Source organism: Ambystoma mexicanum, chromosome 5p (assembly GCF_040938575.1).
Source record: "Ambystoma mexicanum isolate Mex_15411 chromosome 5p, UKY_AmexF1_1, whole genome shotgun sequence".
Classification (NCBI taxonomy): domain Eukaryota; kingdom Metazoa; phylum Chordata; class Amphibia; order Caudata; family Ambystomatidae; genus Ambystoma; species Ambystoma mexicanum.
The window spans coordinates 862,203,893-862,231,866 of record NC_090930.1 but is presented as its reverse complement, the minus strand read 5'-3'; the positions used below and the strand labels follow the sequence as shown (position 1 = coordinate 862,231,866).

The 27,974-nt window shown below is 44.6% G+C and overlaps 1 protein-coding gene across 3 annotated transcripts in view; it reads right to left on the bottom strand.

Annotated features, from left to right (window-relative positions):
• The window catches only part of SUGCT (succinyl-CoA:glutarate-CoA transferase), a 2,028,246-nt gene that overhangs the window by 1,011,326 nt on the left and 988,946 nt on the right, over positions 1-27,974 (bottom strand). For all 3 annotated transcript variants that reach the window (XM_069613297.1, XM_069613296.1, XM_069613298.1), the window contains exon 9: positions 4,483-4,578. In XM_069613297.1, the coding sequence (XP_069469398.1) occupies positions 4,483-4,578 (96 nt within the window). The remainder of the gene's footprint in view (positions 1-4,482; positions 4,579-27,974) is intronic.

Below are 27,974 nucleotides of genomic sequence, written 5' to 3'. Positions count from 1 at the left end.
GTGCAGGTGCTGCTTTGAGGTGACAGTAAATGTGGCACACACAGCAGTTACAGAACTGATCAATGAGTACATTAAACAGCCAGCCACCTCTCGTGCTGATCACCGGTCTCTCTCTCTCTCTCTCTCTCTCTCTCTCTCTCTCTCTCTCTCTCTCTCTCTCTCTCTCTCTGTACTTAAGCACAGAACTAGTCATTCGTCAGTGTAAACCAGACATAAGGAAGATACTTGCAGATGAATGTGCAAACAATTGTTTTGGAAAGAGATAAGCAGTTAACTTAGTAATTTTCAGGTAAATTCACAGAGGTCTTTGTAATTGCAGATGCACAACAAAAGCACTGATGTTCAACATATAGCCAGGGGCAAGCTATCAAGCCAGCATCGGTGAAACATACATCAAATCAATCGTGTCATTTGTAAAGCACTTTACAATTCCATCTTGTACACACAGCACCTTTTCCTCAGGTTCCCAATATGGATGAGTAACTGCTTTTTCACTGATAAAGGTTATGTAGAACAATGCATTTACAAAAATACACTGTCAAAATCTCATTCCTGTATGTATTCAATCTAATCTTGAGTGGTTCCAGGCTAATGGATGGACATGTTTGTCTCCATTGAGAAGGAATTTGTAAGAGTGGATAAGATGTGACAAGGGCAATTAATTGCAGATAATTAAAACAAAAATAAGGTCAGACATATCACAAAAGAAATACATACATATAAAGGCATTGCATTTAACTGACAATCTCCTGATGAGCCTACAGAGGAGAAATCATTAAAATGACGATGAATTATGAGATTGGGCTATACTATGAGAGAGGGCAATACTATTAGAGAATGACTTGTTACAAAATATATATTGGAATCCAGTGGTTTTTTTGGTTAAAAATTGAAAAATGATTTGACCGATGTTATAGAGAGTTGGCTACTTGGGGGCAAATAACTGAATATCTTGATTGCTGGTTACTTACAGAGCTGCTGCTGTGATGAAGAGTGGATACAGACAATAGTAAATACAAATTCCAGAACCAACGAAAAAAACAACCATAGGATAACTAGAGGCTGGGAATGGGAACAACTGAATGCCAACTGGAGATGCACAAACTAAGATCAGAACACAGCAGGCATGCACTGAAAGGTGCAGCCTGGAGAAATGGCAAACATCTTTCTCAGATCGACTAATCGCGTAGCGCCTACTGCCTTAAAACACAATCCTGAGGTCTGGACATCTGTTTCAAAAATATTATTTAACAACATCCTGGGCACCCAGGAGATTCTACACTCATGGCAGACAGAAATTGTAGACCCAATTTTTAAGAAAGGAGAAAGGTCCAATCCTAAAAATTACAGACCCATATCCTTATTGGACTACTCCAGCAGACGTTTCGCATCATTGCTACTAAAAGAAATGTAAGTCTTGGAAGCACAAAAAAACATTTATCCAAATTTCAAGTGGGCTTTAGGAAGAAACTAGGCGCAGCATTAAACAGGCAAATGTTAAAGTAAGTGAAAGCATCTGTAATGAAAAAGAATTGGGCACCAGTGTATATGGCAAGTACTGAACTGTCAAATGCTTTCGACAGAGTCAATGGAAATCAGCTGTGATGATGAAACTAAAAAAGCAACAATGTCAGAAGGTTTGCTAAGGCTGATAATGACTCTACACACTGACACAAAAATTAAGATAAGATCATCTGCTGAAGGGATTCTATCAGATGCATCAAAGACAAGTAGGGGCGCCTATTAGCGCCGCTACTGTTCAATCTGTAAATGGTTGATGTCCAAGAGTTATTAGATAACATTAACTAGTTTCCTGCAAAACTGGCACATCTATGCCTAAATTGGTTTGCTTATGCCGACGATTTCGTAATCTTCGGTGAAACCATTGTTGGCCTCCAAAGGAAATGATCAGCTTTCTTTGAATATGCGCAAACGGACAGTCTTGTGATAAATTCGAAGACACCCTTTGTTCAAGGGTGCAGCTCTAATTGATCTCCCGAGGAAGGTAATACCAAAATACCTGATTAGGTCCCCAATCGATCAAATGTTGCGAAGTGTATATGAGGTTTAAATTTAATCTTGCACCTGCATGGTATTAGGTCAATGATTACAATTTCCCAAAGCTCTGCGATACTGCCGTTTATGTTATAATCTACAAGTGCAGGGCCCTTTAAAACATCACCTCACAGAATGTAATGAAACATTTGATCTATGCATCAACCATTTTGGTATGATTCACTCAAGAATATTCAGAAATAGCTTCGGCTCGGATCTGGTTTGGATTTATGCGAGCCTTAATACTTCATTGATCTTAGCATTATACACATTTTTGATACAACTATAAAACATTTAGAAAATAAAGAATTAAAGGTATAAACAGCATACTGTATTTTGCCTTTTCTTGTCTCTTTTCTTTTACCAAACATGATTGTAATTTGATTTATTTTAATGAATGTGTGTAGGTTGGAGTTATTTTAATGTATTGACAGTGTTTTTAAGTCTAGTTAAATTTGTATTGGAATGATGATCATTTTCTACATATTCAAAACATTATTTTCTTCTTTTTGAGAAAGGTTTGTATACAACATAACACAAAATAAAATAAAAATGATGAAGGGGAGAAATCAAACTTTTCACCAGTTTTGCTCTGACTCCTAAGACTTTATTGATGTAGCATGCAAGGGATCCACCAAGCCTTCGCATCCTCCATCGTTTAACAGTTGTGGAGACCAACACTGGTATGAGTTCTGTAACTTGAAGCTTTAATACACTGTGGAGGTATTACAATATTAGCTTCATAGCATTGAACCTGCTCAATTATGTGGCACCAGGAACTATGTCTACTAGTGTCACTTGAGAGGTGCTGATACTTAGGATTGATAGTTGGAAGCCATGGATAGACTAACGCCCTTTATTATTAACTGATGTACGTTCTTTCTGGTGCAAACAATTAAAATATAATTTAGGCATTCAGGCAGAATATTCCACTGGGCTAAATGTGGAACATCCAACATTGCATTCTGTAGATGGGGTTCAAACTGATCCATTTGTTAGATGTTAAAAGGAATGTCTGGGAATGCACACCCTTGCGTAAAACATTGGGTGACAGGAAAGTTATGTCTCTCCACTTGTAAGGTAACATCATACAAAAGCCATTGAGTCGGAATATATTTACGTAACCACATTGCACAACTGAATTTTGGCACGCAGATGTCCCGGAGTAGCCTACAATTGTGATCTATCTGCTACATAAAATGCACAACTCAGAACAATCAATGGTAAATGGAGTTATCCTTTTATCACATTCGAACAAGTGTTCATCTTCAGGTACGAAATAGGATGTGCCCTTCTTTTACCCACCATTTGACAGGATCAGAATAATTTTCCAATTTTATTTGGCAGGACTTGCCATAGCTTTCACTCATTGTTACTGTGTCTAAAATGGTCCTGGCCAATTTGACTAAAAAGGGGCATTAAAGGTCCACTGTGTCCATTCCTATGCCCAAATAATTGAATTAACAACATAAGGTAGGCCCACTTCACATAAAACACTGCACTGGTCCATCATTGTGGAGTAATTACAATCTACCATGAAGTAAATGCATACACAGACTGGCAGAAAATTGAGCTCACTTGGGGAGGGCCTGTCGAACGCCCTATGGTGCACACTGTTGACTGCGCCTGTAGTCACACTCTGCAGGTGCCACAACCAAAAGGATAGCGCCCATGTGGCCAATGATGTTGTGTCATGCAAAACTCAAGGATTCAAAATCGATGTTCATTCATGAATGATTCCGATCTTCTGCTTCCCTCAAACTCTTTCCCGTGTCTAATCCAACAGGCACTTCCTTGAATGCCCCTCACCTAAGCCTACTTCTGTACACTCTCGGCTGGCACTAAGAAGGGACTCCTGTTTGCATGCAGCGCCCTATGAAAAGCGAATTAAAAAATACATATAATATTCTAGAGATCCTATATTGTTCAGTGGACTAAGAATCCACTGTTCATTGTCATCTGGGGCCTTATTTCTTAAGAAAAGAGATAATCACATCAATTATTAAAAATAGGAAATTTCGTTAGAAGCTAAACAGGTGGATTTCGTATTTCATTGACAGAACGCCTCTTCCTAGACTGCACTCACTAGCTGTGCGTTTTCTTCAGGTAGCCAAAATCAAATCTGCCCACTCTTTCCGGATATAGTTAAACATCTACTTCGAAGCAGCAGTGTTCAAAATATAATACTAGAATGCAATAATAACTAGTGGACGACATAATCAAAATAGTGCATGAGTCAAAAAAGCTAAACCATAATACATATTGTGCAATGAAAAGGACTCGGTGAGGGTGTCCCGAAGCACCATTTGCATGCCCAGTTATGACAATTAGAACCCTTTTTAATTAGTGTAAGATAGAATAAAACACACTGCATGAATAGAAAAAGGCAACAGAGGGTGTTTAGAAACTATTTAATCACCACAGTACCTGGTATGGGACAATGCTGCCATGTGCAGTGCCCCACCGCTTTGCTTCCACCTTCCCATTGAGGTAATTCGCGCCAATATGGGTCAGGCAGGCCACCTGTGAAGAGAGAACCCGTTTTCTATTAAATGCAGATAGCAGGCCCAAATCCCAAGCACAATTCTAGACACAATAACGATTTCCTTCATTGGTGATAAACAGAGGATCAAAGAATCCATGTAAGGTATAGGTAAGTAATTTATGTTTTGTTCTCTATATTTCCGAATCTGATTTCTAGGCAATGCAAATACTACACTAAGCTTTCGCTTTTTCCCACATGGTGTCTCCAAAACAAGCATAATGTGTCCAATGTGTGTTCTTAAATCTATTGTCTGAGTTCAGGTTAACCATTTTCTTTCTCCCAGAGCTCTTGATGGTTTTAACTCTAATTCTCCAGCCTCGTAAACTAAGGGTTGATGTGTGTGCAGCTGTTTTGTGATGTAATGTTATGCGACTAGGATTCGTATTGTGCACACATGTCATTTGCAAGGTCTCCAGGCACTCTGCTGAATCTGAAAGAGAGTGGGTGGGTTTGGATAGCAAGGAAGCGAGGGTAGAAAACACGATTGCAGTGCTTTGTGTTGAAGGTGCAGAGGGGAATTCCTGCTGAACTCTGTGTGTGTGACAGGTGTGATCTGTGAGGGGAAATTGGAGCTTTGTGCTCATAGAAGAAACATTGAGCTTTTGGTGTGGATGTGGATTTGGCCGGGGCCTGGGTGTGTCAGTTGGTGTTAGAGGTGTAGCGTTGTGTTTTTTGTGTCCTTGGGAGAGGGTGTTTTAAAGCAGTGTTCCGGTTGGCTGGTTTGAGTTTGCATGTGGTTCCAAAGCTGAATTCATCAAGTTAGTTGATAGGGTACTGGTTGCTTTATCTAGATGTCTGAATAGTGTGCAACCTCATGGTGTGACTGATGGGTGCATTGGGCTTCCTTGCAGCAGTAGTGGGCTCATGTCCTGTGCTGTGTTTTGATATTAAAGAAAAAAATAGGACAGTGTTTTCTTAGAACTTTAGCAGTGTTGGTATCAATCTCCGAGCGAGATGAGTTTGTTTGGAACTGGACAGTACAGCAGTGTTGGACTCCAAGTGGCCACTTTACATATGGCCCAAGGGGTAATTTGCTAGAAATGCGAGTGTTACCCCTGTGGTGAGTGTTGAATGTGCCCTTAGCGCAGTGGGCAGCAATTTGTGCACAAGGGTTTAACCTCTAGAATGAAATTACATTTTATGTATATCACGCTCCTACACAAGTGTTTCAGAGCGCGAATGCAACAAACTATCCATTGTTTAATACTTGATTTCCTAATGGTATACCTATCCTAGTCTAAAAAAAAAAATGTAAGGTAACAGTTGCTAATCTTTAGCTATGCCTTGTGTTCAATTAATGTAGACCATCACAGCATGTCCCAAATCGACTGTATGTAGGCTTTTCTGTGCCTTTTTTGTGGTTTTTTGAAAAAGGTTGGCAACTCTATCGGCTGATTGAAAGGGACATTTTTAAATCCACTATGGTAAGCATTAGGGGTATATCGTACTTTGGCTTCGAGCAAGTATTCGGATGAAACGCGGCTGAAAATCAGTGTGGCAGTGCCAGTGAACAGGCCCTGTCAAGGGGGAGAGGGAGAGAGCGAGCCCACCCCACCCTGTCAAGGGGCAGGGGGAAGGAGGGAGGCCACCCCAACTATCCACAGGAGCCTGGATGTAGGCAGACCCCCTCCACACCCCTTCTTACCAGGTCAATGGCGGACTCCGAGCCGCAGAAGGAGCACTGCAGCTGCCCAGGAGCTGCCCAGGAGCTGCCGAAGCAGGACACCTGAAACCATGCCATAATGGCGGCAGTCCTGCAACGGGGTGCCGAAAATAGCACAAGACCGTCAGAGGATGCAAGAAGGGATGTGCGGCACCAAAGGGGGTGCCCCATATCCCCAACACTGCTAGGATCCACAAGGGAGTTTAAATAATAAATAGAGGCCCCGTGAAGGCCTTATCCACTATGCCACCAGGGATATAATTCATCATTATTTTTAAAGGCCTGAAAGCCTTGAGTTTTTCAGCGTCCCGGGAACCCAGCAAGATCCATGTTGGAAATGGGGCAGGGCTTACTAGTCCTTTTAATCCCTCCCATGGCCTTCCCGTGTGACACTCATTGGAGGCAGGTAAGTGATTGGACAGGATAAATAGCCAATCCGGGGATGGGGTAGGGTAGGGTATTTAAGGAGGTGTATGTGATTGTGCAAATGTGGGTTAGTTGGATGAAGACAGGAGGCAGTGCAGGACGTCTGGGAGACCAGTGGATGCAAAAGCAATTGGAGTGCAGAGGCTATTGTTAAGGAGGGGGGGGTCTGTGGAGTGATTGTGTGAGAGAGGGAGAGTGTGAGAATTAGAGATAGAGTAGGAGAGAGGTGAACAGGGCACAATATCCCTGGAGTTCTGGAGAGAGGAGGTCAGTGCTAAGGTGGAATTGGTAATAGTGGAATAGATGCAGTAGTAGAGGGAGAGGTGTGGGAGTTACAGGGAGTGGGGAATAGGAGTAGCTAATGTCATAGAGGGAGAGGAAGGAAGAGACGCTAACAGTTGTAGAAGGGGTAGTTGAAGGAGTACATGAAAAAGTAAGATCAAAGGGTGGAGGTTGAAAGGCAGAGTGAGAGATGGGAGGGACAGTGACGTGGTGGGAGGAGAACAGCTAAAGAGATCAGTATAGAGCAGGATCAGGTATGAGAGGGTGTGAAAGGTGTGAGGGTGATACTGGGTGAAAGAAGGCTCCGTATCCTAGTTGCTGAGTGCTAACCAATAAGAGGCGAGGGAAAGTTAGAAGTTCCCTAGGGAGTCAGGTAGCCATCATCTTAGGGCAAACACCTGTAAGATAGAAAGAAGACGACGAAAACAGAAAGGGGTTACCGATCTGAGAGCGACTAACATACCCAATATAGATGACTGGGTTAGAGGGGGGACAACCCTAGGGTAGACCAGAGAGACAGAGGGGGCCGGCCCTAGAGCCAAATATCCCCAGCCCCATTAGACCCCAAGAGAACCTTGAAAATCAGCCATTCTGACCATCAAAAGACTTTAATACTTGGATTTTCATCGGAGTCAGCGTGGTTCTTTCTGGCAGGCCAACTTGTCACATCCGCTATTTTGCTCTGGCTGAATAGTTTCTTGCTGTTTGGCTCCTGCACAATAATTGGTCTTCTCATTTGACTGCAAGGTAATAACACAGATAGGCATATATGGAGTGTAGATTGCAAAAGAGAATGGAATTAAGAATTATTTGGAAGTATTCCTGATTAAATATCAGACTAAAGTGTATATGGTTGTGTATTGGAGAGAAGGTGGCCTGGCGATGAGTGAGAGATTAGCATGGTTATTCCTGTGGGAAATGTCTATTGAGAACCTTGAAGAATTAATTACTGGTAGTCACATCTGCAGGGCTGATGTAGTCATTTATGTGTCAGGCAGAGTGGCATGCCCCAACCTAAGAGGCATCTCAGAGGAGTTTCATGTTGGGAAACCTCTCCAGTTCCCAGGTGGGCCAGTCTACCTGAGGGAGCATGGAGTGGTAGATTTGGGACACAGTCAGAGAGCTATGCTCGGTTCGTGAAAGTGATAGGAGGGGAAGTTACTTTTAAATTGGAAAACCTTCCAACAGGTGGGCTACCTATTGTAGGCCAATAGGTTTTGGGATGAGTCATTTATATGTCAGGCAGTGCTAGATATAGGAGACATTTACCAAGCCATTTTGAGACAACTTGTTCATTGGATAACATTAGCGGTCTGTTTTTACCAACAGACTATGAGAGAGGCGAGTACTTTTTGGTGTGGATAGAGAGTATTGTAACAGCTGGTGTTGTGGGATGTATGGTTGATGAATGAGAGACATTGCATCCTCTAGTGAGGTGAGGTGGAGGAGGAGGTTAAGTAAGTGGATGTAGATTGAGATTTGATAATGTTAAGCAACTGTACGTAGATACAAGAAGTCAACCTGACAAGTAATGGACAGAGCTGGAGACCCGGGAGTGGGGCCGGAGATAAATGCTGGAACATTCATACTCGTCCCGCTCGAGAAAAAGTATCAAGAGTACCTGAGGAGAGTGGGAATCACTACTGGAAAGCTCATACATGTGGCAGTAAAAACAAAGTATCAATAGTACCTGAGGAGCGTGCAAATCATTACTGGAAAGCTCATACATGTGCCAGTAAAAACAAAGTATTAATAGTACCTGAGGAGCGTGGGAATCACTACTGGAAAGCTCACACATGTGCCAGTAAAAACAAAGCATCAATAGTGCCTGAGGAGCATGGGAATCATACTCATCCCAGTCAAGACAAAGTATCAAGAGTACCTTAGGAGAGTGAGAAGCCTTGCGTGCATTCCCCTACCCATCCCATTCTCATCAAGGGTTTATGAGGTCAGTGAGTATCAGCACTGGAACACTCATACTCATCCCAGTCAGAATAAACTCTTAAGAGTAAATGAGGAGAGCGAGAATCATTACTGGAACACTCATTTTCATCACAGTCAAGATATAGCATTAAGTGTGAACAAAGGACAAGAGAATATTGGAATCTTCAAACTCTTTCTAGTCAAGATAAAGAGTGAAAATTCAAAAAAGGGAAAATGTTAAATCTGAATGAAGAGGGAGGAATAAACTTGTCCCGATTAAGGAAAGGGATAATCCCAACTAGAATAAGACAAGAAGAGAACAAGACGGAAAGAACGAGTAATTGAGTGAAAGAGACAGATGAGACCTTAAAGAATTGAGTATCAGAACTGTGTGATTTGCTAAAAATAGTTACCAAGAACGACGTTAGAGGATACTTTATTGAACTGAACTTGGTGAAAAAACACCTCACAGGAGAAGGAAGTCATTCCTCTGTGCCTTTTCTGTTCTAATAGTGGTTGGATTAGGATATGCTAGTTTGGACACTAGATGACTGACAAGCACTCTAGTTAGGTTTGTTAGGTAGGGAGCACCCTTAGAATAGGGAAAGATGGGAGGTTTTACCAACAACTTCATCTAGAAAAGAGAACCCTCGATTGTGTAAGCCAAAGACATTTCTCAGGTGAAATAAGAAGTAGTAGTAATCTGCCTGAACTTTGATCCAATCCAGAAGGAGTGTAAAGTTGATCTGGAGTTGTTTTTTCCATTGAAAGCTTGAGAATAAGGGAAAACTGACTTTCTTAATCTTGGGGAAGGTAACCCCTGAGGTTTTGTGGAACTGTTTTGAACTTGAAGAAGAGGAGCTGAAAAGTAAGATAAGAGCTGGAAAAGCTCAGAACTTTATTTTGACCACTATTTCTGTTGTTGCTGACATAGTTGTGAGGGCAAGGATAGGTTTTAGACACAGACTTTTAAGTTGAAATTTCTGACTCAGACTTTCCTTAGTTTCTTGAAGGTAGGGAAATCCTACTTTATTATAGGGCAAGTTAGGCCTTCATCCATCCTGACATTTGATTTAATAAAGCAATTCTGTTGGAAGTTTGAATCTGTTGTCTGTGTCTTGCTTCATGATGCCTTCACAAATGGTGCGCTTTTTCTGTATCTTTATAGGTGTTCCGGTTTCCAGGCTTTAAGGTGACCGAAGAAATTAAATCTAGAGAAGAAATCTATCTAACGGTTCTGATGCTGATTGATAGTTTGGGCCGTTTTTACAAAACCTAGATTGCGGTGCTCCATATATACAGCGAGGGTATGGTGCGCTCTTTTTAAGAGATGAGGCCATGTGAGGAAAGCGTCTTTATAGCCAATAGTTATTTCTGGAATATACTGTTGCTTTTTTCTGAAGAGGTGAAAGTATGTGAATGGTAAGCCAGGGGATATGTTTCATAAGATTCAAGATTCTTTTAGAGTAATAGATCACCCAGATTCGAAGAATCTGTTCCACTATATTTTGGATAGGCCAACTTGAGAACGGGGGCTGTGGTAGATTTCTTCTTCAGGACAGTAAACACTTCTTCAGCGTCTTAGGTCCATTCATATACTGCCCCTTTGTTGAGGAGTCGGGGAGAGGCAGTAAGATATAAGAGTATTCAGGGATAAAGCACCTATAAAAATGGGCAAATCCTAGGAAGCACTGTAATTCCTTAATCGAACGAGGAGATGGCCATTCAAGGACTGCCGATACATTCCGTGGATCCAATTCTATTCTTCCAGGAGATAGGATATAACCCAGATTTGTGATTCTTTGTTGGTGGAACTCGGATTTAGAAACTTTGGCATAAAAGCAGCTGGCACAGAGTCTCTTGAGTACCTGACAAACCTGAATAACATGGAGATCATGCGAGGGAGAAAACACCAAAATGTTATCTAAATAGATAACAACGTAAGAAATTCTATTCTTCCAGGAGATAGGATATAACCCAGATATGTGATTCTTTGTTGGTGGAACTCGGATTTAGAAACTTTGGCATAAAAGCAGCTGGCACAGAGTCTCTTGAGTACCTCACAAACCTGAATAACATGGAGATCATGCGAGGGAGAAAACACCAAAATGTTATCTAAATAGATAACAACGTAAGAATCCAAGCTAGCACGAAATACATCATTAGGAAAATACTGGAAACAGCAGGTGCATTGCATAGCCAGAAAGGAATTACTAAGCATTCATAATGTCCAAAACGTGTTCGGAATGCCGCTTTCCACTGTTCGCCTTCTGCCATTCTTACTATGTTATATGCCCCCTTGAGATCAAGTTTGTGTATACCTGACTATCCTTTCCTTGATCCAACAATACTTGGATGAGAGGTAGAGGATACCAGTTCTTTATAGTGATGGCATTGAATTGACAGTAGCCGATGCAAGGTCTGAATTCTTCCTCATCTTTCTTGGGGATAAAGACGATGGGGAGCCCCGCTGAGGATGAAGAGTGGCGCATGAACCCCTTTTCTAGGTTGTCATCTATGTATTGCTTGAGAATGACATTCTCTTTCTCTGAGTGTGCATATGTCTGTCCATATAGAAACTTTGCTCCAGGTAGCGGTTCTATACAGGAGTCATACTTTCGATGTGGGGAAGGTTGTCAGCTTCTTTTAGATTTAACACATCCGCATATTCTAGGTATACTGAGGGGAGGTCAACCTGTATCACCAAGGCCCTTTGGGAGACGTAAGTTGGGATGGTTGAGAGATGATGAGGAAGGGTAGATTTCCTTGGCACATGGACAGAGGGCATGTGAGCATGTAGAGGGGCATTGACAACCTTGGAAAGTAAGCTTCTGGTTTCTCCAATCGATGAGGGAATTGTAATGTCGCAACCACGGGGTCCTGAGGATTAATTGAAAGTGTGGGGCTATGATGGCTTCAAATGTTTGTTATGTATTCTGGATGATAAGAGGCACATAACATACGTAAGGGTTGGATCTGGAATGTTTTAGGTCCTGAAATCAATGGGGAATCATCTACAGACATAGGTTCAGATGTATTTTTAGAAACCAAAGGAATGCCCTTCTGATTTGCAAAAACAATGCCAATGAAATGTCCTGTGGCACCACTATCTAATAAAGCCAGGGTATTGTGGCATTTTTCATTAGCCCAAAACAGAATGACAGATATAGAGGTGAGCCGGTTAGCTAGGCATAATAGGACATCCGGTCAGATGGGAATCCCCTGTAATGCAGCTAGTCCTTAGACTCCCTGTTGGGGACAAGCATTGGTGTTTCCCACCAGGCTAGATGTGGGGAATCATTTGGGAACAAAACAGACTGAATGCCCTGAATCTCTGCAATATAAACAGAGCTTCATTCATTTTCTTATTTCACTTTCGTCAAGTGCAATGGTTCCTCTAGTGCTACCCAACTGCATAGGTTATGGTTTCTCATTCCCAACCGAAGTTAGTTCTTCTGTAATGGTGCCTTCTTTTTTCCCCTTTTCTGTCACTATAGAGTTGGTCTATTCTGATGACTAGAGCGATATACTTAAACAGAGAGTCGGGGGTGGGGAGACACACCACTTGGCAGAGAGCAGCTTTCGGTCCTTCTTTTAGCCCTTTATGAAATATGTTGAGGTGTGTGAGAAACCCGAGGGTGTCCTCACACCTACTCCCCTTGGATCCTCTTCTCAGGTGGCCAGGTAAAGGCCATCACTTTTGGATCCTGACCTTGGGGGTGGAGAAGCAGGGGAGGATCACCTGGATAGAGCATCCTTGAGGATTGGGGAGAGGATATTCACAGGTGGCATATGGTTTACCCGATTTCCCTATGAAGACCAACCCAACTCTCCCCCAGCCTTTATGGGCTATTGCAAAACATCTCTCCTCATTTCCACTCATTCAACCTACTATAGTACTGGGAAAAAGAAGAGGCGACCAGGAGTAATCAACACTAGTAAGTCATATCACGACTCTAGTACTGAGATGAGGAAGAGGACTGCAGAGTGTTGTAAAGGTCAGGCATGTCCAAGTTCTCCTCTAATTACAACCAGACAAGTACAATTTGGAACTCAAACCTGCAACCTGTCAAGTGGTTGCAGGTGTATAAGAAGGGAGGAGACCAGCATCAAAGAGACAAGCAGGGAATCCTGATCGTGAGGAGGCAGCCGTGGTGGGTCGTGCAGGAGAGCCAGTACACCGGCAGACAACCCCAAGGAAGTGTGAAGCCCAAGGCCAGGCGGGCCGCTAGAAGACCACAGTTGTGGGAGCCTCGATGGTTGGAGATACTCAGCTGGAGCTGCAAACAAGGAAGAGGAAGCCAAGTGACCAAAAGCATCCGCGGATAAGAAGAGGATCTGGTAGTGGGAAAGGGAGAGAAACCGAAAAACGGGTGGGGCTTGTGAGTAAATTAAAGCCAGCCAGCAGAGCGGAACAGTGAAAGTATAGCTACTCGGAGGGAACGCAAAGAGCCGGTAAGTGATAGGGAAAATCACTTGAACCGGGGTGCTCATGAGGGGCTGTGGGAAAGCGAGGCGAATGACGAATGAATAAAACAGCATGCGCAATGAAACACACCAGAAGCCACGGGCTAGAATCAAAGTAAGGATAACAAATATGCAAGTGACATAGAAAGTGCAAGCGCAAAGTAAGCGATTGCAAATATTGAATACCGAACTGAATTACAATGTTTTGGCAAAGCTACGATTTAAAGATAAGTGAATGTGAGATTTCAATATTGCGTAATTGAAAGCAAAGTATGAAACAAGAAAGCAAGTGTGAAAGATTACGAGGGAGCACGGCAGCCAGGTGGTGAAGAAGCAAAATAACCACAATCTGAACTGTACACATGAACACTGTGGCACAGCCAGAGAATGTCTAAGGATACATTACGCATTATGACAAAACCAAGAGGCTGACAAGGAGAAGTCAAGTGAATGTGAACATTCACACAGGGGCAGATACAGAAGAACCTATGTGGGCTAGTTAGTCTAGGGTTCCTGGTTGTGTGACCTGTCATGGGTGGACCGTGTGGTCTGACACCCGCGTCTAGAAAAGAGAACCCTCAATTGGGAAAGCCAAAGACATTGTTCAGATGAACTAAGAAGAAGTAACCTGCTTGAACTTTGATCCAATCCAGAAGGAGTGTAAAGTTGATCTGGAGCTGTTTTGTCCATTGAAAGATTGAAAATATGGGCAAACTGACTTTCTTGAACTTGGGGAAGGGAACCCCGAGGTTTTGTGGAACTGTTTTGAACTTGGGGAAAGGGAACCACTATTTCTGTTGTTGCTGACATTGCTACACATTGTTTAGATTTAGTTGTGAGGTCAAGGATAGGTGTATGCACAGACAGACTTTTAAGTTCAACTTTCTGACTCAGTCTTTCCTTTGTTTCTTGAATGTAGGGAAATCCCACCTTGTTATAGGGCAAGTTAGGCCTTCATCGATCCTAACATTTGATTTAATAAAGCAATTCTGTTGGAACTTTTAATCTGTTTTCTGTGTCTTGCTTCATAATGCCTTCACAAATGGTGTCCGAATGGGATCTGGCTCAACCGATACAATTTGGGGTCCCTAAAATATGAAAAGCTAAGTCCCAGAGCCTCAGACCCCTCAGTAGCCACAAAGGGCTGTATTGAGTTTCATATTTGTAGCAGTAGGGATGAGACAATTCCTCCAGGTGAAGGAAGACTCATACCCACGGATTTGATCCTAATTGATCCTAATTCCACCTATAATACCTACATCAGATTGGAACCCAAATCCAGGTTGGCTTGGAGGTTTGGAATTGATGTATTAGCTGGAGTTATAGACCCAGAATTTAGAGGTGATGTTTTAAGGTGTTGTTACAAAATCATGGGAAGGACCCATTCCAAATTCATCAAGGGGATAACATGGCTCAAGGGGTGCTTGAGAGAGCAATGTTCCCTTGGGTTAAGGAAGAATCCGGGACGGAGAGAGCACATAGAGGAACCGGAGGCTTTGGAGAGGCTGATTAAACACGTGATAGCCCTTACAACCCTGAACCCAGAAAAGACATAGAAGACCAACCCGAAAGACTTCCAGAGGCCAGCTTGGGCTCCAAACCCCTACCCTTTGCACTAAGAGAAAGAGCTAGACAGGTTGGAGTAGCTACCAGTGTTCTAGTACATATAAGAGGAAACAAAGGATCCCTCACTCAGTCCTATTCCAAGATTGGGGTTGTTTTTGAACCTCTAAAACCCCAAGCTATTGTACCTGTTAGGAAGGTCAAAGAGGGCAACGTCTATCACCTTTTCTGCCCCGAAGACTATGTAGTTCAGGGAAGAGACAGGGTGATAGTCGCTTTGAAATTGTGGGTAAACTATCCCATCAAATGGTTGGGCTATATCCTACCTTGTAGAAAGGGAAACCTAAAAATGTTACCCCTTCTCTCCTGTGGAGATGAACTGACGTTTGTGTTCTTAAATCTCTCTTTAACCCTAATGAAGATCAATTGGCCACTCACTGGGGAGACTGAGGGAGAGCATGGGAGGAACAATGCTCCTGACATTTTTCCCTATCCCATGACAGAGGAAAAGGACCGTCAACAGACCAAATATATACCTTGGTGGGATAAAATTAAACCTCCCGACACTTTAAGCTCTTTAACCTGTTCCTCTCATCAGGAAGTCAAACCGGAGACCAATAAGGGTCTTGCTGAACACTCAGAGGAGGTTACAAATTCTGAATCCAATGAAGAAAATCTCAATCGCCACATTTGCTTGGTTTATTTAAGACCTTCTATTTAGGATGGGGACAAAGAAAGGGGAGAGATCTCAGTCCTAGGGAAACCTCTTTGCTGGGACCAGGCCCTCTGGAACCCCAATACATTGCCATCTAACTTAACACCCCTTTTGCCAGAACTGGTTGCTATCCCTCTTGTCCAAATAGCACCAACGATAGATCAAGAGAACGAGAAGGACAACCAAACATCTGATTCCTTACTGAAGCCAGCACAGAGAGAATTATTCCCCAGGTTTCCTAGCATCCACTTTGATGAGCTAAATTCCTCCTACTCAAAATGTTGTTTATTCTGTGGGAATTGGGGCATATCATGGAGTCCTGTCTCGAGAATTTAGAGGAGGAGTTAATGGAAGCACAAGCAAAGGAAAAGAGGGGAAACAGAGATCATCCACCTATTATAACCCCTCCTCTTAACCATGACAAAAAAGGCTATAAATGCTACGAACATCCCATAAAATATTGCCCTTTGAACCTGGTCGATCCCCCTTCCATTTCATCAGTACCATCATTCAGTGGGGATAAACACAGTAAGACAAAAAGGATTGAACCATCTTATACCCATATGCTTTACACTCAACCTGCTACAATAAAAACAAACTGTGAAGGAAACCCAAAAGAAGATCACCAGGAAAAGAAAATAAGTAAGAATAAGAAACAACCTGACAATCTTATATGCAGGAAATAAAAGCTCCTAACGAGTCCCAGTCACCTTAGAAGATAGAACCCTTTGGGCCCAACTAAATAGAGGAGAATGGGTGAAAAAAAAGTGGGCTGTGTGCATGGCCATATTGAAAACTACCCACAAGTCCAAATACCCCTCACCATCGTGGATACAGAATGAAATCCTGTAGTGGCTGTACTTCCCAACTTGACAACCCAATTAGTCCTGGGGACTAATTTGCCCCAGTTCGATCAATGGATTTCACAGGTGACCTAAATCAAATTAAAGACTCCTAGAGATCGACTCCCCTGTCCAAAGAAACTAGAATCTCCCAATTTTGAACAGAAGACCAATGGGGAAGGAAGTAGTAGTTTCAGAGGAGTGGACTCGGTACACCAGAGAGAAGAATCCAACCCAAGGGTTTTGCAGTGGTGCTTGGACCTTCAGTCCTCCTACTGCTTCACAGTAAAACCCCGGAAAGGCCGTAAGCAAGTAACATGACTTTCTCTCCCGGTTTCCATGTGAAGCATCCCGGTCCAACCCACATAGGGGAAGGGTATGTGAGAAACCTGAGGGTATCCTCACACCTACTCCCCTTGCATCCTCTTCTCAGGTGTCATGGGAAAGGCCATTGCTTTTGGATCCCAACCCTGGGGGCTGAGAAGCAAGGGAGGATCACTTCACCACTCTAGTACTGAGAAGAGGAAGAGGCCTGCAGAGTGTTTCACAGGCCAGGCATGTCCCAAGCTTTCCTCTAATTGCAATCAGGTAATTACAATTTGGAACTCACACCTGCAAGCTGTCGATTGGTTGCAGGTGTATAAGAAGGTAGGAGACCAGCAGCAAAGAGACAAGCAGGGAATCCTGATCGCAAAGAGCTAGCTGTGCTGGGTCCACAGATAATCCCAATGAACGCTAGACCCCACAGCCAGGCTGGCCACTAGAAGACCACAGTTGTGGGAGTGTCCATGGTCGGAGATATGCAGCCAGAGCTGCGAGCAAGGAAAAGGAAGCCAAGTGACTGGCAGTGCCTGTGGAGAAGAAGCAGAGCTGCCTGCAGGAATGGGAGAGAAACCAAAGTACAAGCAGGGCTCATGACTAAAGGAAAGCCAGCCGGTGGAGCTGAACAGCAAAGGTACATCTACCTGGAGGGAACGGCAGGAGCCGGTGAATGATGGGGAAAGTTACTCCAACCAAGGCACTCCTTGGGGCCTGTGGGAAAGTGAGGCGAACGCTGAATGAGTAAACCAGCATGCGCAATGAAACCAACTTGAGCCACGGGTTAGAAGCAAAGTAAGGATGATACAATATGCAAGTGGCACAGAAAATGTAAGCAGCAAAGTAACTAATTGCAAATATTGAATACAAAACTGAATGAGAATTTTGATGGCAAAGCTACGATTTGATGATTAGTGAATGTGAGATTGGAATATTGCCTAATTGAAAGCAAAGTACAAAACAAGAGATCAATTGTGCAAGATTATGAGAGAGCATGACAGCAAGGTGATGAAGGAGCAGAATTACCACAAGCTGAACTATAAGCATCAATACAGTGTGGCACGGCCAGAGACTGGCAAAGGATATATGACACACTGTGGCAAAACCAAGAGGCTGACAAGAAGAAGTCAATTGAATGTGAACATTCACACAGGGGCAGATACAGAAGAACCTGTGCGGGCTAGGATGCCTAGGGTTCCTGGTTGCGTGACCTGTAATGGGTGGAAAATGTGGTCTGACAACTGCGCCTAGACCAGAGAACCCTCAATTGTGAAAGCCAAAGACATTGCTGAGTTGAACCAAGAAGAAGACGTAATCTGCTTGAACTGTTGATCCAATCCAGAAGGAGTGTAAAGTTGATCTGGAGTTGTTTTGACCACTGAAAGATTAAGAATAAGCACAAAGTGACTGTCTTGTACTTGCGGAATGGAACCCTGAGGATTTGTGGAACTGACTTTCTTGAACTTGAGAAAGGGAACACTGAGGGTTTGTGAACTGTCTTGAACTTGGGGAAGTGATCCCTGAGGTTTTGTGGAATTGTTTTGTACTTGAAAAAGGGGAGCTAAAAAGTAAGCTAAGGGCTGGAAAAGCTCAGAACTTAATGCCGACCACTATTTCTGTTGTTGCCGACATCCCTACACCTTGTTTAGATTTAGTTGTGAGGGCAAGGATAGGTTTTGGACACAGACAGACTTAATTTGAACTTTCCGACTCAGGCTTGCCTGTGTTTCTTTAAGGTAGGGAAATCCGATCTTAGTAGAGGGCAAGTTAGGCCTTCATCCATCCTGACATTTTATTTAATAAAGCAATTCTATTGGAACTTTGAATCTGTTGCCTGTGTCTTGCTTCATGATGCCTTCATAGCTTGGTATCTTCAGGGCAGTTTTTTTTGGGTTACTAGACTTCTAAATTGGACTATGTAAGAAAGGAGATTTCGATCATCCTTCCACATTTGTAATATGTTGTCTATCAAAAATGATCGCGAATGCTTTGAGAACCCTTGAGTAATCAGACAACAGGGGACTGTTATTGTCTATGCAAGGGGTACCCCAGTTCAACGCTGTTTTATCAACGTTCGAAGGTACAAAGGATACTTTGGCTTGGTCTGCCGCATTTAACTGTGGACGGTTCAGAAAATGAATGTGACAGAGTAATAACAAATTTAAATTCCTTGGGATCCCCTCCATATTTCTGTGGCATATGAGGTGAGGGATCACTGAAGGCACCTCCAGAGGCAGAAAGTGTGGCTGGGGTAAAGAGAGGATGGGAATCGCTGCAGGGAATTTTACCTAAGGTTCTGGTAACCACAATCGAACCTGTGCCCAAACCCAAGGAGGTGTTCGATATAGGGGTTTTCTTAGCAATTAGATCTTCAACCCATTTTATAGATTTTACAGATTTAATTAACCATTTCAATCTGGTTACAGATTTACACAAATTGTTGCCAGAAATGTGGTTTTGTTCACACTGGATGTTCAAAGTTTCTATATGTCCATTCCACATCAAGATGGCCTAGAAGCAACTGAGTAAGTCCTTCTCCATTGTGAGTCCATAAGGGGTAAGTACCTTTATAATTCAGCTTTTACACTTGTTTTTACGATTAAAAGACATGTTTTATTTGTGTAAGGTGTTTCTCCCTATGTGTGGGTTAGGAAGGGGGGGAAGCAGCAACCTGTCAGAGACCTGAGTATGGGGGATAGTACACCTTACGGCACACATATGCAAATGAAATCCCAGGGGGATGAACGATGGACCCTTCTAACAAAGGCCTATAGCACACCTCCTTATTTGTGGGCTGCCCTGAGGGAGAAGTGGCCCTCCCTAAGGCAGGTCAACCCTAACGACTGACAGAGGTACAGGTTGCACCTGGTTAAATGAACAGACACAGGGGGTCATTAACGGCAAGGATACCGGTGCCGTTAACCCCCTACCACCCTATTACGAGGTCCCTTAGCGGGTCCCACCAGGACCGACTGGTTTTACCAGCCTGTCTTAGCGGGACCCGTTAAGGGACCATATAGCTAATAACGGGCCCGCAATTTCCGGGCCCGTTATTAGCTCCTTCCCCATTCCCATTGAGCCCTATCGGGGCTCGAATGGGAATGGGGAATGGTTTTCTGAATGGGGATTTACCGGGTCCTCCAAGGTTGGAATGACCCGGTAAATCCCCATTCAGTGAACCCGGACATGGGTTTGGAGGCAGCCATGGTGCTATTTGCACCATGGCTGCCTCCAAACTCGTAATGACCCCCACAGTATTTTTTCAGTTGAATAGCTTGAACAGCAATTTGTAAAACCAATCCTCAGTATACACCAGTAGTATTACATCACAGGGCCCCTAGTGGAGGCTCTCGTGGTTAATACATTAAATAATACTTAAATGTCCTCCTTCCCATTCCTCCAGTATTAAATAACACCAGGCAGGTCACTTTTGGTAAATAAATAATTAAATAGCATCAGTTGGGTCAACTGGGAGCAAGGGCATTCACACGTGGTAAATAAATAATTAAATAAGCACCTGCTCGGCCTCCCTGGCAAACCCCGTTCGTGGGGACTGTTTTCTGTATCCCTACAGTCCCCTGCTAGCACTTGACACCTGATGTCTGCACTTACCCTTGCACTTGCCACCAGCTGGCCACACTTTCTACTTATTGCTGTTATTTATTCTATTTATTTATACTGTTGATCCATGTACTGCACTTCCACCTTCCCCTTCCCCCCGCACTTTCTTCCCTTTCACCTTCCCCTGCACTTGCGTGATCTCAATGTCACCTGGCCTAGTAAGATCGTTGTCTTTGTCTTCCCTCTGTTCCCCTTCCCTTGCCTCGTCGCACCTTGAAACACTTGTGTACAGGGGCATTATAAATGCCTTATCATATCATAGCATCAATTTGGTTGCCTGGGAGCATGTGCATTCACATTTAGTAAATAAATAATTAAAGAACATCAATTGGGTCACCTGTGAGCAAGTGCATTCACATTTGAAACCCAAGGCTCCCTTCATAATGGTAGCTGCAGACTACCACAAGACTTTCCACACATCCGGATCACAACCAATCACAAAGGCAGCCTAACTAGGTGTATTTAACGGACCACTAGACTCCAAACCTACCCATGAAGGGGGACACTAGGAGAGGGATATCCCCTCAATAAATCACACCGACCCCGGGCCAGGCTGGGCCTCTGGAAAGGACATGGCTAGAGCCAAACATCTAAGGTCCCTGGCCACCCCCTCTCTCTCTCTTCTCTGGTTCTTATCCCCTATGGCCGTTCACTAAGTCAGTACCACCGCTGGAGCACACCGTATGATTTTCTGCGGTAAACTCCTTCAGCAACCATTCAAGCGAGGGCCACATGCAAAATCAGGCTGCTCCACGCTCTACCCTGATGGGGGAAAAAGAGAGGGAGAGACGAACACACCACAGAAAAAAAACCAGGTCCAACATGGGATTGTGGCAGAGCACCCGATGCTTGCCAGAGGGTGAAATCACCCCAGCGATACCTACAGAGGCACTACCTGAAAGTACAGCCTCTCTGTATTCCTTATTACAGGCACTGTACCAATGTCATTCAGCCCTGTCTACACACAAAAAACACACACACTTATATTCCAGTGCACGCTGTATACTGGGCACCCGCACTTTCTCACTCCTACCTCACAGCTACACACGGCAATGAATAAGAGTTGCTGCTCTGTCCCTCACAGAGCGGTGCTGATACTTAGTTACAGCACCAGCCAACTTTATCTTACGGCTCCCGACCCCAGCACACCCTCTCAACCCTGGGTAGGGGAGAGAGAAATGCCAATCAGGACAGTGGACGCCCTCGGGGACGTCCCATCACAGCTGAGGGCCTGGCTGCCCTCTGCGATGCTCTAGAGTTACTCTCTCCCTCTGGTCTCTCCCGGCGCGCTCTCCCCACGGGGATCCCCTTGGGGCTTTATGCTCCAGGGGACCTTCCACCTCCGTTTGCCAGCAGGGGAGCCCACGTCAGGGCTGAGGGGGGAAAACACCTCACAGAACGACCTGCTCCCTCTGCTGGCAGATCATACCATGTCTGCTAGAACAAACTCTTCGCGCTAGGAGCGCAAAGCTAGGTGAACAAAGAGAATAGGAAATGGAAAAACTAAAATTCCCGCCAAACAGGGACACAGCACCCATTCACACACAGAGACCCACAATAAATGCAGGTTTACATTTGCAAACCAATGCACTTTGATGGGTGCCAGCATGGCTCCATCTTATGCCAATCTATTTATGAACTTCCTTAAAGAACACTTATCTTACCTGTTCAAAACCATGATTCAAAAATTGTGTTTTCACAAATGTATATTGATGATGTTTTTGATATCCAGCAAAAGATGAAGGTTCTCTATGCACATTTGTTAAGAAACTTAATTTGATCTATGATCACATTTCTTTTTTTTAACTACAGGTGTTTCATATGTACATTTTCTAGACCTTGCAATTCAAATCCGTCAAAGTAAATGTTTTACAATCACCTCAGGAAAGACATAGATCAGAACATTTTACTTAATGTTCCAAGTTTACACCCTAGAATTTTGATCCATAATTTGCCTTATTCACAGTTGTTGAGATAGCAGGCATACAGTTGTTTTGCCGCAATTTGTTTTGGACATTTTCTTAATGAAACATATTAATCGAAAAAACTAATCAAAAAATTAAGGGGGGGTGAAAGGGGACATAAAAGGTGTCAGGGTTAGGGATAATTATTAAATAATAGAGACGGAGGATTGGAGGGACCCCTCCCAAAATATAAAATGTGTTGAGATTGTTTGATCAAACATTTTCATTAAAAAAACTTCAAAAGCTGGCGGCAAAAGAACATAGAACCAGATTGCAAAGACTAATTTGAGAAGATCATGTCTTGACTATAAGTGAACAAGTTATGAAGTCTACATTTATTTGTAGGGGTTATCCACTTGTCTTGGTTGACAAATATCTAAGAATAGCCTCTGCTAGACGACACATTTCTTTACTTACACAAGCTAAACCTAAATCTCCACCTTCTTTTAATATGATTACAAAATACTCCTGATAGAGTAATGTCATTCGTAAGATTATGTTGAATAATTTCAACATCATTACTTAAGACTCCACTTATGGAACTCTTTGCAGAAAAACCCATGTTTATCTATTTTAAATGCAGAAATCTAAAGGATTGCTTAGTTTATGCCGATTAACCAATAGATTACTTGCAACAATTCTTATAGACCACAAAAGTGGGTACTTTTCCTTGCCCTCACTGTCAGAACTGTAATGCTGTGATAACAGGAGACACAGTAACTCATTCTCAAACAAGGGCAAAGATCAAACTTAAGCAATACTCAACCTGCAAATAAAGTCACGTCTTCTACTCATTAATATGCCCTTGCAGACCTGCATATATTGGCAAGACCAAACCGAAAAGCATGCATTCGCTGGAATGAACGTAAGGCAAGAATTGGATGTAAAGACTCAAACTCTCCCATTGTTTGAGATTTTGTGGATCCCTCCCATACTACTGCCCACATAAGATTTCATATTTTGGAGGTCCAGAAAAAAATCACCTCGTGGAGGAGATATAGATGGCCTGCTTCTACAGAGAGAAGCGTTTTGGATTGAACATTTACAAACATATCCCCTTTTTGTCTGAATGAAGAAACAAGCTTTAATTGCTTCCTTTGACAAGACTTTATGAGACTTTTTCTGTGCAGATCACTTCACAGTTGGCACAGCCTTATCCCCACCGAGTGTTCACAGGGCCCTAAAGACTCTATTCGGTCCCCCTCGGATACCTTGGAGCCAGTACTGGCGCTGTTGGCATCGGAGGCACATGCTAGGACGGGGTTTCAATGGGCAATGGACAAGCATGGCCGCCCACATGAGGAACGTTGGGGAACTGCATTCGGCGGTCTAGCATCCAGGGCGGGGCACGCCCCGAAGGCACATGGGATACCTGCTGGCTATTTACACCACGCCCGATTAGAGGCACATGCTTTGCGTTATTCTGCTCTAGCAGCGTGACGTTCACCGGGTCCTGCTCAGCATCCTGGCCTGCAAGGGCGAGAAAAGGCAAGAAGCATTGCCATCCTTACCTGTTCAGCGGCATCCTCCGGCAACCGAAATCGTCCAACGCTCACCATCTTCCTCCAGCACCATCTCTGACATCTTGTGAGATTCTTACCAGTCCATCAGGAAGGCCATCTTCTCCAAGACATTTTCCGCCTCCTTGGGTTCTGGAGAACCACTCATCTTCTATTCTTCTCGACCTGCAAGACAACAATAGGACAGGTTAGCCATTTGCAAGGATGCTCTCAGCGCCGCTTGGCGTTTCATCTTACCTTCTCGAACCCAGCTTCAGCATCCACCTCAGCCTCCAACATCTGCAAGAAAAGGGGAGAAGGTTATTTGTCCTTAAACCACTAAAGACATTGCTCTTATCTTCATCTTCAAAGACTTACCTGAAAAAACAGAGTTGCAGTCGGTCTGGACTCCGGCCCTCGCCAGTGAAGAAACTCGGCGGAACTGTGCCATTGACGACGCGCCCCTGCCCAGCACGGCAGGATGGAGAGCGCATCCTTATAGAAATCAAGGTGAGTGACGTCCCAGGGGAACCGCAAGGGGAACGGGAAGCCGGGATGTGGGTCGCCAGTGAAGGAACAGCAGTTAAACTTCACCTCCTGTCTTCTAGAGCCGATCCTCGACAGCACGAACTCCAGGGAAGAGACCGAAGAGCATCCCGGCCAGTGGAGAGGCGTCCCCGTGGATACAAGGTGAGCGTTACAGAACGCGAAGCTCACAACTTAATGATCCACCTGGGCGCTTAGTATGGAAACTTCGGAAACAGACCAGTTAGCCCAGTTGTTGGGGCAGTTGCTCGCGGAGGTCCACTCTTCGCGGCAGGAAACTAATGCCTTGTGGAGGGAACTAATCGTGGCCCAGGAAAGGACAGATGACCTCGGGAGGCAACTCCTCCAGTCACAAGCAGGACAAGCCCCGTTGCCCGGAATTGGTCAGTCCACATCAGCATCAGCATCAGCGAGCAATCTGGTCCAGATCAACCTCCCTGGGGCAGTACCTCTGGCTCCTCCGGAACGTTTTTCGGGAGACCCCCGACGATACGCTACCTTCATGAACCAGTGTCGCCTCCATTTTCTGTGCAGGCCTGGGCCATTCCCCACGGACCAATCACGTGTGGCCTTCGTTTTATCTTACCTTAGTGGGAGTGCGGCAGATTGGTCAGTACCGTTCATTAGTCGGAACGACCCTCTGTTAGAAGACTTCGACGGGTTTCAGCGGGAACTGGAAAAACTCTTCGCCCGACGCCACCATGGGCAGGCTCTAGATAATGAACTCTTGTCCCTTCGTCAAGGGAGCCAGGATCTGCTGACTTAAATCGCAACTTTCAATAGACTGGTGGTCGAGGCAGACTGGCCAGAGGACAAACTGACCACACTGTTTCACCAGGGTCTTCGAGGGGAGCTAAAAGACATTTTGGCCCAAGTAGTGGATCCACCCCAGGATTGTGCTAAGTTCATTAGTTTGGTGGTACAGTTGGATCGCCGACTGCAAGACAGAAAGAACGACCGTGGGAAGCCGGATTCGCGCCCCCTATTCCTGCGATTCAAAGATCAAACCCCACGAGGACCCGACGGGACCAGCGAACCTATGCAGATAGGAGGAGTCAGGCCCCCTCTAACCAAAGCAGAATGAGATAAAAGGAGGGAGTTGCAGTTGTGCCTGTATTGTGGAAAAGCAGGTCACTTCCTGAAGGAATGCCCGGTTAAGCCGCCCAGAAGAATTCTGGGAGCCACGGATAAAGAAACCCCTGATGAGGAATCGGGAAACGAGCAAACCCGGCAATTGTAGGGGTCCAATTGTCGAGCGAAGAAGTCCAGCTACAGACCTCCTATTTTGCGCTACCCGTCATCTTAATTCCCCATCAGCAGCCATCCGACAAGCACTCGTTGGAGGCCTACATCGACAGCGGAGCGGTGGGAAATTACATAGATCAAGATCTTGCAGCAAAGATGGGGCTAGTCCTTTGCCGTAAACCAACTGCAGAGACTGTAACCACTGTCGATGGTACTGAGATTGCCTCAGGCCCTGTGTCAGAATGCACCACTGAACTCACCCTCCTGTGCGAAGATGGGCACCGCAAAACCATCGCCTTCGATCTGATTAAAGCCCACCAATTTCGGCTGATTCTGGGGATGCCATGGCTGGTCGCTCATAACCCACGAATCAACTGGCGAGCTCGCAAATTGGTCTTTGCCCATAGCTGCACGCACACCTGTTACCCGAAGGGTCTGAAGGCAAAAAACGCAAGTTCTCCAGTTCGGGAGGGAATGGCCCATGCCCTCGGAGGGATCGCTACCCTGCCGATTCATTACCAAGACTTCCAAGATGTTTTCCAAAAGGAACAAGCAAATATTTTGCCCCCCATAGACCCTACGACTGCCAAATTTATCTGCTACCTGGAGCCCAGATTCCATGTGGGCGCATTTACGCACTCAGTGAGCCTGAAAACCACCACCTGAAAACGTACCTGAAGCAGTACCTGGCCAATGGTTTCATCCACCCGTCCAAGTCATCGGCCGCAGCGCCGTTATTCTTCGTATCGAAAAAGGAAGGCGATTTGAGAACGTGTATTGACTATTGTGCATTGAACCAAATAACCATCAAAAATCACTACCCTCTGCCTTTAATCCCGGAGTTACTGGACCAGGTTAAGGAAGCCCAGACCTATACGAAGCTGGACCTGAGAGGGGCCTATCATCTGGTGCACATAAAAGAAGGGGACGAGTGGAAGACAGCATTTCGTACCAAATATGGCCTGTTCGAATACCAAGTAATGCCGTTCGGCCTATGCAACGCCCCCCCGCGGCGTTGCAGTATTTCATGAACAATGTACTTCGAGAACTCATTGATGTCTGCGCTCTAGTATACATAGACGACATTCTGGTATATTCAACATCTGAACAAGAGCACATTGAGCATGTACGGGCAGTCCTGACCAAACTCTGAGAACACCATCTTTATGCTAAGTTGGAAAAGTGCTCGTTCCATGTTACGGCGGTGGAATTCCTGGGCTTTATCCTCTCCCCCAAGGGCATACGAATGCACGCACACAAGGTGGACGCTGTCCTTGATTGGCCAGCACCCAATTCAATCAAGGGAGTCCAGAGTATGTTGGGGTTTGCGAATTTCTACCGTCGATTTATCCCCGGATTCTCCCAAGTCATACACCCGATTACTTCTTTGCTAAGAAAATGCAACAAGACGTTTAACTGGACTGAGGAAGCTGAGAAGGCCTTCCAGGAACTCAAGACGAGGTTCACCACCACTCCTATCTTGAGACACCCACGTCCAGACCTTCCTTATATTGTGGAAACAGATGCGTCCAGTCTGGCAATGGGGGCGGTTTTGTCCCAAAAAGACCCACTAACAGGCCAACTACATCCGGTGGCCTTTTGGTCACGTAAATTAGCGCCAACAGAACTCAATTACGCCATTTCAGACAAAGAGCTATTGGCCATTAAAGCTGCAAGGCCTGGCGACACTACCTGCTGGAGGCCAGGCACACCGTCGCCGTGATTACGGACAACCGAAACATCCAGTATCTGAAGGGAGCGAAGGCTCAATCGTCACGACAGCTGCGCTGGGTCCTTTTCTTCGCAGAGTATGACTTTGTGATTAGGTAGAGACCTGGGGTTAAAAACTGCAAAGCTGACGCACTCTCCTGCATGGGCACTGACGAAATGGCGCACGCGCCTCCAGATCCGGTGGCCATCATTCCAGAGAATAGAATCTTAGGCATCACAACCACCATGACCCAGGACGAGCGCCTATACGAAATTCGGCAGGTTTTAACCCAGGAGCAACTACAAAAGTGTGGTTCCAGGGGGAGCACTACTGTATTAAGAATCAATTGCCGTATTACCGAAACGGGCTATTCGTACCGGTGAAGGAATTGCAAGAACAGGTAATCTCCGAATACCATGACTCCATCATTGAAGGCCACCCGGGAATCGCCAAAACCTTGGCCAAGATAAAAAGGAACTACTGGTGGCCAACTTGGTGTAAGGATGTAATCGAGTTTGTGTCATCTTGTGGTATCTGTGCCCAAAATAGGTCCATCAAACAAAGACCCGCCGGCCTCCTACAGTCGTTG